This window comes from Oncorhynchus nerka, linkage group LG16, assembly GCF_034236695.1.
Source record: "Oncorhynchus nerka isolate Pitt River linkage group LG16, Oner_Uvic_2.0, whole genome shotgun sequence".
In the NCBI taxonomy this organism is placed as follows: domain Eukaryota; kingdom Metazoa; phylum Chordata; class Actinopteri; order Salmoniformes; family Salmonidae; genus Oncorhynchus; species Oncorhynchus nerka.
This window is the reverse complement of record NC_088411.1, coordinates 36,417,496-36,436,884: the sequence shown is the minus strand read 5'-3', so window position 1 is coordinate 36,436,884 and position 19,389 is coordinate 36,417,496. Positions and strand designations below refer to the sequence as shown.

General features: G+C 41.9%; 1 protein-coding gene across 2 annotated transcripts in view; it reads left to right on the top strand.

The window, feature by feature from the left end:
- Nucleotides 1-11,942: 11,942 nt before the first annotated feature.
- The window catches only part of LOC115144450 (ras-related protein Rab-40B-like), a 44,033-nt gene continuing 36,586 nt past the window's right edge, over nt 11,943-19,389 (top strand). The window contains exons 1-2 of one of the 2 annotated variants that reach the window (XM_029685505.2): nt 11,943-12,218; nt 12,473-12,709. In XM_029685505.2, the coding sequence (XP_029541365.1) occupies nt 12,568-12,709 (142 nt within the window). In that variant the 5' untranslated portion in view covers nt 11,943-12,218; nt 12,473-12,567. Of the gene's footprint in view, nt 12,269-12,472; nt 12,710-19,389 lie in introns of both variants that reach the window. The other variant, XM_029685504.2, reaches the window with a different exon arrangement.

The window sequence follows — 19,389 nt, the reverse complement described above, 5'->3', positions numbered from 1 at the left end:
CAAACCGAAACAAGGGAGCCGATTTCTTCCGGTCTCCGACAGGATGTTTTGGTTGAGCAATATCCGGACATGATTTCAAGACGTGAAGCTAAAGAATATACATCGCCCCGTGATCATTTTGATAGATTATTAACGTTTACTAATACCTAAAGTTGCATTACAAAAGTATTTCGAAGTGTTTTGTGAAAGTTTATCGTCGACTTTTTTAATTTTAAAAAACGCTATTTTTTTCGTTGATCACACACTCTTCATAGATCGATATCTAGGCTATATATGGACCGATTTAATCGAAAAAAGACCCAAAATGATGTTTATGGGACATCTAGGAGTGCCAAGAAAGAAGCTCGTCAAAGGTAATGAATGTTTTATATTTTATTTCTGCGTTTTGGGTAGCCCCGGCTATCGCAAAATCTGTCGTTAGGTGACGTTGCAGTACTTTGGGGGTGTATGCTATCAGATAATAGCTTCTCATGCTGTCGCCGAAAAGCATTTTACAAATCTGACTTGGTGGATAGATTCACAACGAGTGTAGCTTTAATTCAGTACCTTGTATGTGTGTATTAATGAAAGTTTGAGTTTTATCAAAAACTATACATGGCGCACTTGAAATTTCCGCTGATTTGATCCCCACAATGGGACCGCTTCTCTAACAAGTTAAAACAATTAAATGTCTTAGGGTAGAAGATACAAAGAAATCGCATAGAATTTTTGGGGGGTGTTTTGAATAAAAAAAGCTAAAGTGTAAGCAGACTGCGGCCAGTAAAGGACTTAAACTCAAACACTCATAAAAACATGAAAATAATAGTCTATATCAAATAATGTATTTTTCGCAATTAAAATGCTTTCATAGAAGTTATAGAAATGGATAGAAAGATTTAACAACAATGTAACATTTTGGAGATATGTTGCATAGCAACTCACTGCCTTCATGTAGACAATGTATACGAAACGCTTCAGTCTGATTTTAGATCATAGCACTCAGACTGCACTTGTGAAGGTGGTAAATGACCTTTTAATGGCATCAGACCGAGGCTCTGTATCTGTCCTCGTGCTTCTAGAGCTTACTGTTGCTTTTGATACCATCGATCACCACATTCTTTTGGAGAGATTGGAAACCCAAATTGGTCTACACTGACAAGTTCTGGCCTGATTTAGTTCTTATCTGTCGGAAAGATTTCAGTTTGTCTCTGTGGAGGGTTTGTCCTCTGACAAATAAACTGTACATTTCGGTGTTCCTCAAGGTTCCATTTTAGGACCACTATTGTTTTCACTATATATTTTACCTCTTGGTGATGTCGTTCGGACTTTCACTGCTATGCGGATGACACACAGTTGTACATTTCAATGAAACATGGTGAAGCCCAAAAATTGCCCTCGCTGGAAGCCTGTGTTTCAGACATAAGGAAGTGGATGTAAATGGTCTACTTTTAAACTTGGACAAAACAGAGATGCTTGTTCTAGGTCCCAAGAAACAAAGAGCTCTTCTGTTAAATCTGACAATTAATCTTGATGGTTTTACAGTCGTCTCAAATAAAACTGTGAAGGACCTCGGCGTTACTCTGGACCCTGAGCTCTCTATTGACGAACATATCAAGACTGTTTCAAGGACAGCTTTTTTCCATCTACATAACATTGCAAAAATCAGAAACTTTCTGTCCAAATTGTTTTTATCCATGCTTTTGTCACTTCTAGGTTAGACTACTGCAATGCTCTACTTTCCGGCTACCCGGATAAAGCACTAAATAAACTTCAGTTAGTGCTGAACACGGCTGCTAGAATCTTTACTAGAACCAAAAATGAGATCATATTACTCCAGTGCTAGCCCTCCTACCTATCTTTCCGATTTGGTCCTGCCGTACATACCTACACGTACACTACGGTCACAAGATGCAGGCCTTCTTATTGTCCCAAGCCTCCAGCATTTATGCTGCAGTAGTTTGTGTGTCGGGGGGCTAGGGTCTTATCCGGTGTACTCTGTGAAGTTAAGTATGCTCTCTCTAATTCTCTCTTTCTTTCTCTCCTTTCTTTTTCTCTCTCCCTCTCTCTGTCTCTCTCTCGCTGTCTCGCTCTCTCTGAGGACCTGAGTCCTAGGACCATGCCTCAGGACTACCTGGCCTGATGACTCCTTGCTGTCCCCAGTCCACCTGGCCGTGCTGCTGCTCCAGTTTCAACTGTTCTGCCTGTGGCTATGGAACCCTGACCTGCTCACCGGACGTGCTACCTTTACCAGACCTGCTGTTTTCAACTCTCTAGAGACAGCAGGAGCGGTAGAGATACTCTCAATGATCGGCTACGAAAAGCCAACTGACATTTACTCCTGAGGTGCTGACCTTTTGCACCCTCGACAACCACTATGATTATTATTATTTGACCCTGTTGGTCATCTATGAACATCTTATCCATGTTCTGTTATAATCTCCACCCGGCACAAAGTAAGTATCAGAAGTAAAAGTGTAAATCCTTTAAAATTCCTTATATTAAGCAAACCAGACTGCACAATTTTCTTGTTTTTTTTTATTTTACGTATAGCCAGGGGCACGCACCAACCCTCAGGCATAATTTACATACAAAGCATGCGTTTATTGAGTCCGCCAGATCAGAGGCAGTAGGGATGACCAGGGATGTTCTCTTGATTTGAGTCAATTGGAGGTGTACCTGTGGATTTCAAGGCCTTCAAACTCAGTGCCTCTTTGCTTGACATCATGGGAAAATCAAAAGAAATCAGCCAAGACCTCAGAAAAAAGATTGTCAACCTCCACAAGTCTGGTTCATCCTTGGGAGCAATTTCCAAACGCCTGAAGGTACCACGTTCATCTGTACAAACAACAGTATGCAAGTATAAACACCACGCAGCCATCATACCGCTCAGGAAGGAGACGCGTTCTGTCTCCTAGAGATGAACGTACTTTGATGCGAAGTGCAAATCAATCCCAGAACAACAGCAAAGGACCTTGTGAAGATGCTGGAGGAAACGGGTACAAAAGTATCTATATCCACAGTAAAATGAGTCCTATATCGACATAACCTGTAGGGCCCCCCAGCAAGGAAGAATCCCCTGCTCCAAAACCGCCATAAAAAAAGCCAGTCTACGATTTGCAACTGCACATGGGGACGAAGATTGTACTTTTTGGAGAAATGTCCTCTGATCTGATGAAACAAAAATGAGCGGCCTTTCAGTTTGGCTATAATGACCATCGTTATGTTTGGAGGAAAAAGGGGGATGCTTGCAAGCCGAAGAACACCGTCCCAACCGTGAAGAATGGGGGTGGAAGCATCATGTTGTGGGGGTGCTTTGCTGCAGGAGGGACTGGTGCACTTCACAAAATAGATGGCATCATGAGGGAGGAAAATTATGTGGATATATTGAAGCAACATCTCAAGACATCAGTAGGAAGTTAAAGCTTGGTTGCAAATGGGTCTTCCAAATGGACAATGACCCCAAGCATACTTCCAAAGTTGTGGCAAAATGGCTTAAGGACAACAAAGTCAAGGTATTAGATTGGCCATCACAAAGCCCTGACCTCAATCCTATAGACAATTTGTGGGCAGAACTGAAAAAGCGTGTGCAAGCAAGGAGGCCTACAAACCTGACTCAGTTACACCAGCTCTGTTAGGAGGAATGGGCCAAAATTCACCCAACTTATTGTGGGAAGCTTGTGGAAGTCTACCTGAAACGTTTGACCCAAGTTAAACAATTTAAAGGCAATGCTACCAAATACTAATTAAGTGTATGTAAACTTCTGACCCACTGGCAATGTGATGAAAGAAATAAAATCTGAAATAAATCATTCTCTCTACTATTATTTTGACATTTCACATTCTTAAAATAAAGTGGTGATCCTAACTGACATAAGGCAGGGCATTTTTACTAGGATTACATGTCAGGAATTGTGAAAAACTGAGTTTAAATGTATTTGGTTAAGGTGTATGTAAACTTCCGATTTCAACTGTACATCACCCGATGTCACAGGAAGGACAAAAAGATCATCAAGGACAACAACCACCCGAGCCACTGCCTGTTGACACTGCTACCATCCAGAAGGCGAGGTCAGTACAGGTGTATCAAAGCAGGGACCGAGAGACTGAAAAACAGCTTCAATCTCAAGGCCATCAGACTGCTAAACAGCAATCGTTAGCTCAGAGAGGCTGCTGCCTACATTGAGACCCAATCACTGGCCATTTTAATAAATGAATCACTGATCACTTTAAACAATGGATCACTAGTCACTTTATGGCACTTTAATAATGTTTAAATATCTTACATTACTCATATCACATGCATATACTGTATGTTATACCATCTATTGCACCTTGCCTATGCCGCTTGGCCATCGCTTGTCCATATACTTACATGTACATATTCTCATTATTCACCCCTTTAGATTTGTGTGTATTAGGTAGTTGTTGGGGAATTGTTAGATTACTTGTTAGATATTACTGCACTGTCGGAACTAGAAGCACAAGCATTTCGCTACACTCGCATTAACATCTGCTAACCATGTGTAGTAAAGGTGCTGACTATCTGAGAATAAACTGTAGGCTATAAAAGTAGACTTCCCTCCAAGGAGAGGAGCGGGAGGACTAATAGAGCCCCAATCAAAAAATGCTGACCCCTAGTGGTCTAAATGTCAACTTTGACCTCAGGCCATTTTGGTTGTTTCTTTAGGAACATGTCTGCTAAATGAACATATTGTTTCCACAATTTATCAGCTTGCACATACTGTATGATGTCACCTATGTTGATGGTGTTTTGTATGCTTTATGTTTGAACTAAATTAGTAAATAATAATGATTTATGATGTTAATACTATATATACAATATCTAATCATGTTGCAATATGATGATGAAAATAATAGGCTAATATATTCAATATGCTGTAAACTATTGTATATGTGTTTAACTGTTTCACTTTCTCATCCCTCCTCACCCTAATTATACTACCCCTCACTGTGGTCGTTGGCTGCACTAATTGCAATGTTTGTCTACACAACAAGGAGAAACACTAATGGTATTACTCTGAAGCAAGCACTGTAAAACGTTGGTGGTTTACCCAATACATTACTGGAAGATTATATATATTGTGTGCAACTCTCTATTTATAGAGCTTGAAAATACAATCTACACAGGACCTTCTAATCAGCAGGGCTGCGTTCACTACATGTTTACGTTCTGGAACGTTCAATTGAACGGAAACGGTGCTGTACTGAACGACCATTTGAAAAACGAGGAGGGTTTGGGGAATGCTGTCAGCATGGCTAGCCACTGCCGTTTAAACACGTCTCTCATTGCTTCAAGCCACACCCACCAAACGGAAACAAATGTACCTCGAAGTCTGTTCAAGAACGTTGTGGGGAAACGGGTTGTTCCGTACAAACTGTTATAATGAGATAATACGATTATTGAAATGCTGTGCTGGTGTTATGAGTCGTCAGAAGTGTAATGGACAGTTTTAGCCAACTGAAATGTGAGACAAATAAAAGCGCCCCCAGAAGCTTTAATAGATCATAGCCTACTGTAGATACATAACTAAACATTTAACAGTTCTACGAGCTGTAATTGAACGCCTAAAGGTTTATTTTCTAGCATTTAAATATATATTTAATATGGTTTCACCAGATAAATCAAACTTGGCAAAGCCCGAGGTAACAGTCAACTCTGTCACAAGCGTGTGAGGACTGAATGGTGCTTTCAAGACAACTGACAACTCGGGAAAAAACGAGGCCAAATCATGATGTAAGTGATCTTCAGGTCGGAATTCCGAGTTTGATGACGTTCAAACGATTTTTATAGTCGGAGCTTATTTTTCCTAGCTACCAGTTGTCTGAGATTTCCGAGTTCCCAGTTGTTTTGAAAGTGGCAACACTGTTATACATCTGAACTTTGCATCCAACTTGTCCTGCGTTTATTATTTGTACTACCGACAATACACCACTAGAGGTCAGGCGATGAACGGTAATCATTGATGCAATCAACAACTGTGGCGCACTACGAATACCTTACGTCTGTGTGGATGATCTCATTTTATGTAATGTGAGCAAAGAAAGCTTTATTTGTGAAAAGGAAAAAACAAAGCGAAACTCAAATAAAAGTAATGGACAGGAAATGAAAGAAATTCAGTCAAACTCAAGTCATATCTAATTTTCTCTTAATTGTTTCAAATTCACTATTTCAGTGCAAAAAATAGGCTACAATCTTTTATTATCATGTAGGTCCTACACATGTCCATTGCCTTTGGTGATTTACAAGCTAATAACGAATATGTAGCCTAATAATTACGATGTCCGAATTAATTCCTCGAATCTCTCCGTGTTGCCTGGTGTGCAATTACGCAATGGACACAGTGGAGTTGAAGCTGCTGCCAGCAGGCAGCTTCTCTCTTATTGTTACATAACCCATCTGATCAACAGACCCAAGGCATCCATCCACCACACCAGGGCTCTTCAATCCTCTTCCTGGAGATGTAGTGTCCTGTAGGTTTTCGCTTCAACCCTAATCTAGCCCACCTGATTCTAATAATTAGCTGGTTGATAAACTGCATCAGGTTAGTTACAGCTGGGGTTGGAGCTAAAACTTACAGGAGGGTAGCTGTCCAGGACAAGTATTTATGACCACTGCTCTGTAAACAATACTCTACTGCTCGCAATACAATGTTTACTCCCTGGTATGGGGGGTGATATATGCCAGAATGAAGCCTAGGCAACCATACCACCACGTGACTGTCGTCTACCATTGAACGTCTGACTGACATGACATGATACCAACGTCTGCGTGACGCCTGCGTGTAACTAACATGTCGTCATACCAACGCCTTACTAACGTCTGTGTAACGCCTGCGTGTTAATGAAGGCCATAAGATGCATAGTTTATATGAATATATTTCATCTCAATCATAAATGTTCAAGCTGACATTCCGAAGTAGCCACCCTGAGCAATAGTGTAGCCTACAGCTTGTCTATTTTCTGTTATCGCTAACTGCCTAGAAAAGATTATGTCCAATCTATAGGTCATCTGTCTTACCCTCAACACCTCATGGCATGGTATGTTATTTTATCTCACTGTATACATTCTAAATGTTGTTATCCAATCACAGACTGAGTTGTTACCAGTTCCCAGTAGGCTACATCAGACAACCAATAAGAGTTGTGTCCATGGCTTTCAGTCGAATAGAGGAGTGCTATTTGGGATCCTTGGGATGTCCATACGTCAATCAAGTATAAATGTAAAATGGTTAAGTTTATTTTAGTTAAGGGTTATAGTTTGGGGTTCAGGGTAGGGACGTCCCAAGGAAACCGGACAGATGTGACCGTTCATAGAGTGAGAGACAGGCACAGTATTTGAAAACTCTGCACAGACATTTGTTTTGTTTTTCTACAAGCAGCAAACATGATTTTCGAGTGTCTGCCCCAGATAGTTTCCTTAGAGATGATGAAAAGAATGAACAAGATGTCCATAATCCGATTGAGGAGTAAGTAGGCTATATTTAAGTTTGTAATATCGTTAGAAAATATTCAGGCCTACTGTGTTAAGGCAAATTTGGTTAATTTGAATATAATCACTTTTTGTTTATAACGTATTGTTGAATGCACATAGGCAATATTATTTACTGTGTCAATAGGGGAGTAGCCTAGTGTTCAATAATAACGTTATTTGATGTGCTAGTATTATTTATTTCATGGATGAATGAAATTATAAATGAAAATATACACACGGTGCTATTAGATATATACAGTGCCTTGCGAAAGTATTCACCCCCCTTGGCATTTTTCCTATTTTGTTGACTTACAACCTGGAATTAAAATATATTTTTGTGGCGGTTGTATCATTTGATTTATACAACATGCCTACCACTTTGAAGATGCAAAATATGTTTTATTGTGAAACAAACAAGAAATAAGACAAAAAAACAGAACTTGAGCGTGCATAACTATTCATCCCCCCCAAAGTCTATACTTTGTAGAGCCACCTTCTGCAGCAATTACAGCTGCAAGTTTCTTGGGGTATGTCTCTATAAGCTTGGCACATCTAGCCACTGGAATTATTGCCCATTCTTCACGGAAAAACTGCTCCAGCTCCTTCAAGTTGGATGGGTTCCTGCTGGTGTAAAGCAATCTTTAAGTCATACCACAGATTCTCAATTGGATTGTGGTCTGGGCTTTGACTAGGCCATTCCAAGACATTTAAATGTTTTCTCTTAAACCACTCGTGTGTTGCTTTAGCAGTATGCTTAGGGTCATTGTCCTGCTGGAAGGTGAACCTCCGTCCCAGTCTCAAATCTCTGGAAGAATGAAACAGGTTTCCCGCAAGAATTTCCCTGTATTTAGCGTGATGTATCATTCCTTCAATTCTGGTTGGTTTTTCATTGGATTTTAGGCTACTATATCAATTGTGTTATAGTCTGATACATTATTTTAACATTTCTACAAACATCAAAGTGTTTTCTATCAAATGATATAAATTATATGCATATCCTGGCTTCTGGGCCTGAGAAACAGGCAGTTTACTTTGGGCACGTAAGTCAGGCAAATATTCTGAAAAAGGGACCCTAGCCTGAAGTTAAGGTGTATGACTCCAGTGTTCATGACACCACCCTGGAGTTTCTCTCACATCTCATCTCTCTTACCTTTTCCAGGGACCATCCCTTACCTCCCTCATCAACCCCAATGACATAAAACATATCAGACATGTATCCTTTTCTGTCTGCCATTAACAAATCAAATATCAAATATTTAAATTAAATAATTCAATAACTGTACTTTTACATACCTGATATGCCTGTAACCTGTGTGTTTGCTTGTTATGGCTGTTTCCTACCCTGTTCCCTTTACTCTGCTCCTGTTCTCCAGGACCTAAGGGTTCTGCCTAACACCCAGACATGGATCCACCTGATGTTCTCCATTACCAACCACCCTCCAGCTTTTCATTACATCAGCTACTGTTATTGTCATGTTGTCATTATCTGCTACGAAAGAGCAAGAAAACTATCATACTGGGCACATAATGTGAGATGCACAGATTAGTGAAAAACACTAAAACTGCAAACACTCAGAACAGAGAGAGCAGCAGCGCCTGGACTTTGCAGTCTCCCTCTTCTGAGACTGACTGCCTGTTGAAAACAAGTGACAGGAAGAACCTCTTTACTATTGTAAAGTGGCTGCTCCACTGGATGTCATAAGGTGAATGCACCAATTTGTAAGTCGCTCTGGATAAGAGCGTCTGCTAAATGACTTAAATGTAAATGTAATGTAAATGTCCACACAGCACCCACCTCCTCCCTATCCCACATAGCAGAATTCAGTATTTCAGTCTATGATTGCCATGTGAGTCTACATGTGAAAGTAAATTGACACATGTAACAAAAAAAATCAATGTTTATATATTTAAAATATTGCCAGATTGGTTTTCACGGCTGTTTCATATGGTGTTCATTATTGTAAATTGTAACCTATCCCTTGATGGTATTTGTTAGTTCAACATTATTCATTGTTGGATCATAGGACATACAATAGATATATATATATATATATTGAACCATAAGGGTGTACTAATGAGCTATGATTTAAAAACAAATCATAATAAAGGACTACTAAAATAATATTATTTCAGTGTAGATAAGGGAAGGCTTGTTTTAAATGAAAACATGGCAGCCATACAAGCCAGTGTATAAATCAAATGTATTTGCATATGAATGGAGTGGAAATGAGATTACTTTGTGATCTGTAACATAAGTAACATTAATGTGTCGGGGGGGGCATCAAAATTATATATATTTTTTTACCCCTTTACCTGTTTATTCATAAAAAGCAGAAGATGGTAAATCATTTTAAACGCAATGGTTAGCCTATGCAAATTAATAGCAAAACAAAAGCTTATTAACAGGAATAGATTTAGCCTAATTGGTAACAAATATGAAGTGGGGAAAAGTGAGAATCCTAGTCAGGCTATTTTTTGTTGTTGTCAAATCTAGATTAAATATAGGTCTTCATGTGTATCAAATCTGTATGCGATTGTGGACTAAATCAATGACAAACAGCTGAAATGTTGATCAAAACAGGCTGGGGTGTTTTCGGTTCCGTTTAGGCTATGGTTATGCGTAAGAACGTAACTGCACTGAAATTAATAGCCTAAGCAAAGAAGCGGTAGCATATGCTTTTTGCCTGTATCTATAACAAGGGTTAATCCTATATCCACACATACCCCCTCAATTCAAGACCACAGAAATTTATAGCCTAAGGATTGCATTGTGACAGTGATTTTTTAAAACTTTATTTAACTAGACAAGTCAGTTAAGAACAAATTCTTATTTACAATGACAGCCTATCAGGGAGCAGTGGGTTAACTGCCTTGTCCAGGAGCAGAACAACAATTTTTTACCTTGTCAGCTCAGGGATTCAATCCAGCAACCTTTTGGTGGCCCAACACTCTAACCACTAGGCTACATGTCTATTGTGTCTATTAAACTGGTAAACTGGGAACTTGGGGGGGCGAAGTAAAATCATGACATCAGTGGTTTTCAGGTCAGAGAAATATGCCAGAGTTTCTGAATTGGAATTCCGAATTGGATGACCACTCAAAACAAACATTTTCTCCAGTCTGAGCTTGTTTTTTTCAGGGTTCCCAATTGTCTTGAATGCACTGAAGTCGGAAGTCCGAGATATTTTGAATGCGCATCTAGAGACCTAAGCTCCCTCTTATTTCTGAATAGGGCTACCTCGAACAAAGAAGCCCTTGTGTTTGTATTGAAGTGAGAAATCAGCATATCTACACAGTAATGGTGGCTGGCTACAATATCAACTAACCTACTCATTTTTGTATTGAGATGATATGCCTATTTGAGCTAAATTGATACATTTTATTTAACTAGGCAAGAACAATTAAGAACAAATTCTTATTTTCAATGACAGCCTTGGAACAGTGGGTTAACTGCCTGTTCAGGGGTAGGACGACAGATTTGTACCTTGTCAGTTCAGGGGTTTGAACTCGCAACCTTCCGGTTACTAGTCCAACGCTCTAACCACTAGGCCGCCCCAATGATGATGAAATTGATTAGATTACTCCGACAATGAAAAATATTTGTACAAAATCATGTACATGTAGATGTTTGTAAGGTGTCCATAATGAACTTACAAGCAAACAGACATGTGACCTGTCAATGCCACGTTACACGGCGTGAATACTACGTCTACGTGACCTGAACGTGACATGTACTGTCTCCATTGACAGTCCATGTTAATTCGTGGCGGTATTTTATGGCGCTAGGAAGACATTAGGTGACTTGGTGAGAGGTATCAGTAGCTTCACAAAGCTTAATTCTGGCACGAATCACCCCCCATACACTATTCACAGGACAAGAGATCCCTGGTCTGTTTTATTGATATTGAGCAATGTATCAAATATAGCCCTTTATTTATAATGGTACAGTTCAGTTGTATTTTACCTGAATTATGTATATTGTATGTGGACTATTGTCTCTAACAGTTTTTTCTTAGGGAAAACTTAATCCATTAAATTAGGTAATACTATTATTGATCACATTTTAACACGATTTGTAATTATAATTTCCTCGTCAAAATGATTGCAATTGTTTTTCTCAAAATTTGCTGCTGTTTTACAGCGAGACTGGCTGTCCGATTGTTGTCTGAATATAAGAATGTCCGTAAATCCGTGGAACTGTTCTGCGCTAGGCTACGTCAGAAATCGTGCCCAGCCAAAACACAACAAACCAAGCCACGCTGTCCACTGCAAACCAGTGGCTGCTGCGGGCGCCCACAAATACTGACCCGGAATCAGTTCAAGCAGCCGTCATCGGTCATCCTATCCCTTCCTACAGGGTTAAAATCCCTAACACTGATCTCTCATCAGGGCTAGCGTTGAGCTCAGACCGAACAAGGCTTGGCAAGCAGCGGTAGTCACACCCCTCTCTTGTATCAAATGGGTATTTCGGGTTTTTGACTGACGTTTGCAGCGACTACTACCGATTCAAGGCTGCCCTAGCAACCCGCTGGATGAGCCAACCAAAGCGGCGCAAGGCTTGACCCTCTGCGGCTACTGGAGACATGCCTGCTTGGAGAGAGGAAACGACAGACATCCGAGAGAGCTGCGGAACAGCGTGGCTGGCGACCCAAAAGCAGGACTATAAAAAAATGACACTTCTGGTACTTTAAAGGCACGGTAGCGTGAATGAAGGATTTATGGAAAGAAGATTTGAGCACAGGAACAGGTTCGGCGTGAGCGGCAAGCTTTGATGTTACAGTGGATTACACTGTAGATGTAGGCTCATTTTTATACATTTTTAATTACATTGTGTTGTCCCTTTCGGTGACCAAATTGACACTTGTAGCTTTCATTCAAGCTTCTATTTTGGAGACTTTGTGAGTTACCAGATATTATTTTTGAATCGTAATATAAACAGTCGAAGAATTCCACATTCAATTTGACTCTCTTCTTTGCTCCTTTGATTCGTGCGTCACACAGCTCAAATCTCGAGTTGGAGGAGAAACGGAAGAAGTGATCGAACAGTCGTGTACACGGTGTTCCATGATGGAACATAATCATTCTTCACCGTGAGGATGAACCACAGAACCAGCCCCGCCAAGGCTTACGATTTTCTGCTCAAGTTTCTCCTGGTCGGGGACAGCGATGTGGGAAAGGGGGAGATACTTGCGAGCCTCGAGGACGGAGCCAGCGAGTCTCCATATGGCTACAACATGGGTGAGTGTCCAGTTTACAACAGTGTAAATACAAAGAAAAAAACAATACATTTTCATTTCAAACATTTTATTTATAGAAAAGGTTTAATTAACATTACTTCTACGCCGTGATTCTACATCTGCTTTGCTTGCTGTTTGTGGTTTTAGGATGGGTTTCTGTACAGCACTTTGTGACATCAGCTGATGTAAGAAGGGCTTTAGAAATCCATTTGATTGATTTGATGTTATGATCACCACGAATCGAAATATTGAAAGGAAAATAGATTGATTGCGCAACACAAACCAGTGATCACACGCAGTCCATTTTATGCACAACTCGTTATGGCTGGTACAGTACATGTCATCTGAGCCCAGAAAAGCGCAGTGGTCGTCATTCCTTAGCTAGCCAGTGCACATTCTTTAAGTTAAATGCGGTTATATTTGTGATTAGCGGACTATAAGACCATGGCTGGGCATGTCATCTTGGACGTCTGCTAGTCAGTGTGTCCCAAATGGTGCACTACTTCTGTGGTGCACTATTATAGTGCACTACTTCTGACTAGGGCCCATATTACTCTGGTCAAAAGTAGTGCCTTATTTAGGGAATATGGTGCCATTTCGGACCAGAGTATGGATGATCATCACGGAAGGACAAGACATATTATGGCCTTTGATGATGTCACCCACCAGTGTCAGAGCTTGACAGTCTTCTAGGGGGGAAAAACAATATATGTTTTATTACTGGAGATATTGACTGACTTGTTGCACTCTGTCATAAGAGGTTGACTGTAATATTACAGTCATCTGTCAGAGAACTGGTTCCCCCCCATCTCTCTCCCCCATCTCTCTCTCTCTCTCTCTCTCTCTCTCTCTCCCCCCATCTCTCGCTCTCTCTCTCTCTCTCCCCCCATCTCTCGCTCTCTCTCTCTCTCTCTCCCCCATCTCTCGCTCTCTCTCTCCCCATCTCTCTCTCTCTCTCCCCCATCTCTCGCTCTCTCTCTCTCTCTCCCCCCCATCTCTCGCTCTTTCTCTCTCTCTCCCCCTCTCGCTATCTCTCTCTCTCCCCCATCTCGCTATCTCTCTCTCTCCCCCATCTCGCTATCTCTCTCTCTCCCCATCTCTCTCTCTCTCTCTCCCCCCCATCTCTCTCTCTCTCTCCCCCCATCTCTCTCTCTCTCTCTCTCTCCCCATCTCTCTCTCTCTCCCCCATCTCTCTCTCTCCCCCATCTCTCTCTCTCCCCCCATCTCTCTCTCTCCCCATCTCTCCCCCATCTCTCCCCATCTCTCTCTCTCTCTCTCCTCTCTCTCTCTCTCCCTCTCTCTCTCCCCCTCTCTCTCTCTCTCCCCCATCTCTCTCTCTCTCTCCCCCCCATCTCTCTCTCTCCCCCATCTCCCATCTCTCTCTCTCCCCATCTCTCCCTATCTCTCTCCCCCCATCTCTCTCTCTCTCTCCCCCTCTCTCTCTCTCCCCCATCTCTCTCTCTCTGTCTCTCCCCCATCTCTCTCCCCCCCATCTCTCTCTCTCTCTCTCCCCCCCATCGCTCTCTCTCCCCCCCTCTCTCTCTCTCTCCCCTCTCTCCCCATCTCTCTCCCCCATCTCTCTCTCTCTCTCTCTCTCTCTCTCTCTCCCCCATCGCTCTCTCTCCCCCATCTCTCTCTCTCTCTCTCCCCTCTCTCTCTCTCTCCCCATCTCTCTCTCTCTGTCTCTCCCCCATCTCTCTCCCCATCTCTCTCTCTCTCTCTCCCCCCCATCGCTCTCTCTCCCCCATCTCTCTCTCTCTCTCTCTCCCCCATCTCTCTCCCCCATCTCTCTCTCTCTCTCTCCCCCCCATCGCTCTCTCTCCCCCATCTCTCTCTCTCTCTCTCTCTCCCCCCATCGCTCTCTCCCCCCCCATCTCTCTCTCCCCCCATCTCTCTTGCTCTCTCGATCTCTCTAATATCCCTTATCCGCGTCCCTAAATAAGAAATCCACACGATAACAATGTAACGCATGTGCCATAGTGTACCTTGTACTTGAACATAAAAGGAGTGTAATGAAATCTTGGCCATATAATGTCTCACCACCCATTGATTTTCACAATGCATAACTTGAGTGTGCTACCCTAAAGGTGGTAGGTAGATGTTGATTTCGGGCATGTCTGAGCTCTCTCTCTCTCTCTCCCCCATCTCTCTCTCTCTCTCTCTCCCCCATCTCTCTCTCTCCCCCCATCTCTCTCTCTCCCCCCATCTCTCTCTCTCTCCCCCATCTCTCTCTCCCCCATCTCTCTCTCTCTCTCTCTCTCTCCCCCCATCTCTCTCTCTCTCCCCCTCTCTCTCTCTCTCTCTCTCTCTCTCTCTCCCCCATCTCTCTCTCTCTCCCCATCTCTCTCTCTCTCTCTCTCCCCCATCTCTCTCTCTCTCTCCCCCCATCTCTCTCTCTCCCCCCATCTCTCGCTCTATCTCTCTCTCCCCCATCTCTCTCTCTCTCTCCCCCTCTCTCTCTCTCCCCCCATCTCTCTCTCTCTCTCTCTCCCCCATCTCTCTCCCCCCCATCTCTCTCTCTCTCTCTCTCCCCCCCATCGCTCTCTCTCCCCCATCTCTCTCTCTCTCCCCCTCTCTCTCTCTGTCTCTCCCCCATCTCTCTCCCCCATCTCTCTCTCTCTCTCTCTCTCTCTCTCTCTCCCCATCTCTCTCTCTCTCTCCCCCCATCGCTCTCTCTCCCCCATCTCTCTCTCTCTCTCTCCCCTCTCTCTCTCTCTCCCCATCTCTCTCTCTCTCCTCCCCCCATCTCTCTCCCCCCATCTCTCTCTCTCTCTCTCCCCCATCGCTCTCTCTCCCCCCCTCTCTCTCTCTCTCTCCCCCCCATCTCTCTCTCTCTCCCCCCATCTCTCTCTCTCTCTCTGTCTCTCCCCCATCTCTCTCCCCCAATCTCTCTCTCTCTCTCTATCCCCCCCATCGCTCTCTCCCCCCCATCTCTCTCTCCCCCATCTCTCTTGCTCTCTCGATCTCTCTAATATCCCTTATCCGCGTCCCTAAATAAGAAATCCACACGATAACAATGTAACGCATGTGCCATAGTGTACCTTGTACTTGAACATAAAAGGAGTGTAATGAAATCTTGGCCATATAATGTCTCACCACCCATTGATTTTCACAATGCATAACTTGAGTGTGCTACCCTAAAGGTGGTAGGTAGATGTTGATTTCGGGCATGTCTGAGCTTGTTTCTTCAACCGTGGGAAAACTCTCTCTCTCTCTAGCGTTGGTTCGAAGGCACGTCCAAGCTTGTTTCTTCAACAGTGGGAAAAGTCTCTCCAGTGTTGGTCGAAGGCAGCTCAGACATCAAACAGCTATTCAGGAAAAGCCCACACCAATGCTTTCCAATAAGTCAATACCTCCAGTACTGCCCGAGCCACAGTTTTTCCACAGCAATCATCATACACACTGCAAGAAGAATGCTGAGGGGAAACAGAAGAGCTACGGCAGGGCATGATACAATAATTAGGTTGTGAGCATAAATGCATATTTCTGTTCTCTGTAAGTAAAAAAAACAAAACAATAAAGTGCATCTTATGTTTGTGTATATAATACAGACTTGCTCATCCTGGATATACAGATAGCTGACTCTGCCCAGGATTTTTGTTGACATGTTAATGAGGTATATGAGAGCAGAGAGTACCTCAGGGACTGACTCTTCTAGTTCCAGGCCTGGGGAGAGAGTACCTCAGGGACTGACTCTTCTAGTTCCAGGCCTGGGGAGGGAGCACCTCAGGGACTGACTCTTCTAGTTCCAGGCCTGGGGAGGGAGCACCTCAGGGACTGACTCTTCTAGTTCCAGGCCTGGGGAGGGAGTACCTCAGGAAGAATGTTGGGTAGGTTACTTTCTACGTGTAATTTGTTAGGTTCTAGTTACCTGACAAATTTTAATTAGGAAAGTCACTTTTGGATTGCCCAAACTCCATAAAGTAATCTGATTACTTTTAGACTATGTTCCCCTTAAGAGGCATTAGAAAAATACAAATATTTAAATTGAATGACATCTATATCTAAGATAAATCAATGTTAGAGTTGTACATAGCTGGCCATACATTTTTTTGCGTTTTACTTTATGTGTTGGTTATGTAGGCTTCATTGCTTTGCACTACATATAATAAGAATAATAGGATTAGACTGTCTTTACATTAAAAACCAGTCTGTCAGATTTACAGTCATTCCAATTCATTTCATAGGCCTACCCCTTGATCTAAAAGTATAGGACTTGGAAATATAGATGAGCCAAATTGTTTTACTGGAGCATAACCCAAAAACTATGGACTTATTAATAGCCTACTCTGTTGTTTATGACTTTGTTGTCCTGGAGGACTGATTGGGCTTATTGCTTCCAGTTGAAAAGGAAATGCTGCTCTCATGGAATGGAATCCTTTTCGTTTCAGCACTACCGAAATGTGCTATTTGCATGTTAAAATGTATGCCATATGCTGCATTTGCTATAGACCTAATGTTTACGTTTTTGTTCGGGACACTTTTTGATAACTCAATAGTTTGCAGCTTTTTAAAGTCTTATCAAAAGTACGAGTTTTAGCATGTGTCTGTAAGGCCTATCAATATTTTTGTGGAATCAGCACAAATTCGATTGAGCAATAAAAGCCCCACCTTAAAATAAATGTGTTTTTGACAGTACGGAGCACTATACCACAGTGGAGTTTAGAAGGGAGCAACTACCTCAAACTTGTATTCCAAAGGCTGGGATCCGCACCATGCAGCTGTTGCAATAGCGCATTTTTCGCAGGTTGACGTTTCTTGGCATGAGTCTCGTCCTGGAGCCAGAACTGAGCGGTTTCCACTAGATGGGAAAGCTGCAAAGTCAAAATTGTCTGTATTGTAAAAATGTATGAAAACAAAAATGATATTTTTGGTCTTAATTTAGGCATTATGGTTAGCAGTGTGGTTAGGTTTAAAATGGGGTTTTATGACTTTGTGTCTGTGCCAGCTAGTGACCACCCACTGGGCACACCACGTCATTTAAACATGGATCATATTTGGTTGAGACGTTGATCAATGAGATTACAACCTATATTCACCCACACAAAAAGACAGCCAAACGTTAGTTGAATTACCAGAGTGTTAACACTATGTGTTCAACCATTATAAAAGCACTACCAAATTCCAATGGAAAAAAACCATGTCAGAATTTTGGTTTAGTTGTCTCAACATGTCTAATAACTTTGCTTTCCACCATTTTAAAAGCACAGCAAAGTTGAAAATGTTAATAGAATGTCAGATATTTGGTTTATTTATTCAACAGATTGTGTTCTAACTTTATCTGACAGCAGAACCAAATGACCTGGATGACAGTTAAGATTACATTAAAACTACATGGTGCAAGTGATCAATGCCGTTGGAGATTCTGTACAGATTATCACAGTCCTGTGACGACCTATTCATGCTATCTTGAACATGCACACTTTATATGATTATATAAGATATTATATATATATATATATATATTAGTTACGAGTAACCTCAATGTGGGCATGTATGTTTTATTGTATTATGGTTGAATGTTACATTAGTTTGTAAAATGGCCTTAACTTCAGGCAATTTACTGGATTACAAAAGTAATATTGTGTTTGGTTGACAACGCAACCAAATATCAACATTCAACTGAAATGTACTTATTGTTTGGATAGTTCCATCTGAACCACTGGTTTAATCCCATTCTTTCACTTTTATTTTAGGTTGAGTTGGAGATATGAATCCTTGTTAATAAGACATTTATTGTACTTCAAAAATTATATTGAATTGTGTTTGGTTGTCAACACAACCAAAGGTCAACATTTGAAGGGAGTTTTATCTTCTGCCTGGAAAGTTGCAGCTGTGCTATTGACTTAGTCTGGCTTTAATTCCAGTCTACAAATTGTTCATTGAAATGTTGGATTCCCTTCTCCATCTCAACCAAAAATATAACTTAATGAATAGGACTAAATCAATTATAACTTTATTTAAATAAAGTTGAATTTAGTCCTATTCTTTAACATACATATATACATACACATATATGTATGTATGTATGTATGTGTGTGTGTTAAAGAATGATTAAATTAAAAACGTTATTTTATATATATATATATATAATGTGTGTACCGGTCAAATGTTTGGACACACAAACTCATTCAAGGGTTTTTCTTTATTTTTACTGTTTTCTACACCTCGAGCTCAACCTCAACAAGACAGAGCTGCTCTTCCTGCCGGAAAAGGCCTGCCCACTCCAAGACCTCTCCATCACGGTTATCAACTCCACAGTGTCGCCCTCCCAGAGTCAAATAACTTTGGCGTGACCCTGGACAACACCCTGTCATTCTCTGCAAACATCAAAGCAGTGACTCTCTCCTGCAGGTTCATGCACTACAACGTCCGTGGTGTACAATCCTACCTCACACAGCAAGTGGCACATCCTAATCCAGGCACTTGTCATCTCCCGTCTGGACTACTGCAACTCACTGTTGGCTGGGCTCCCAGCTCCCTGCTTGTTCCATCCTCTGCACACTCCACTGGCTTCTAGTCGAAGCTCGCATCCACTACCAGACCATGGTACTTGCCCACAGGGCAGCAAGATGTACTACCCCTCCCTACCTTCAGCCTAAGATTGAGACTTGTCCCGAAACCACTCCTGCATTGTCTTGGCTGTGTGCTTAGAGTTGTTGCCCTGTTGGAAGGTGAACC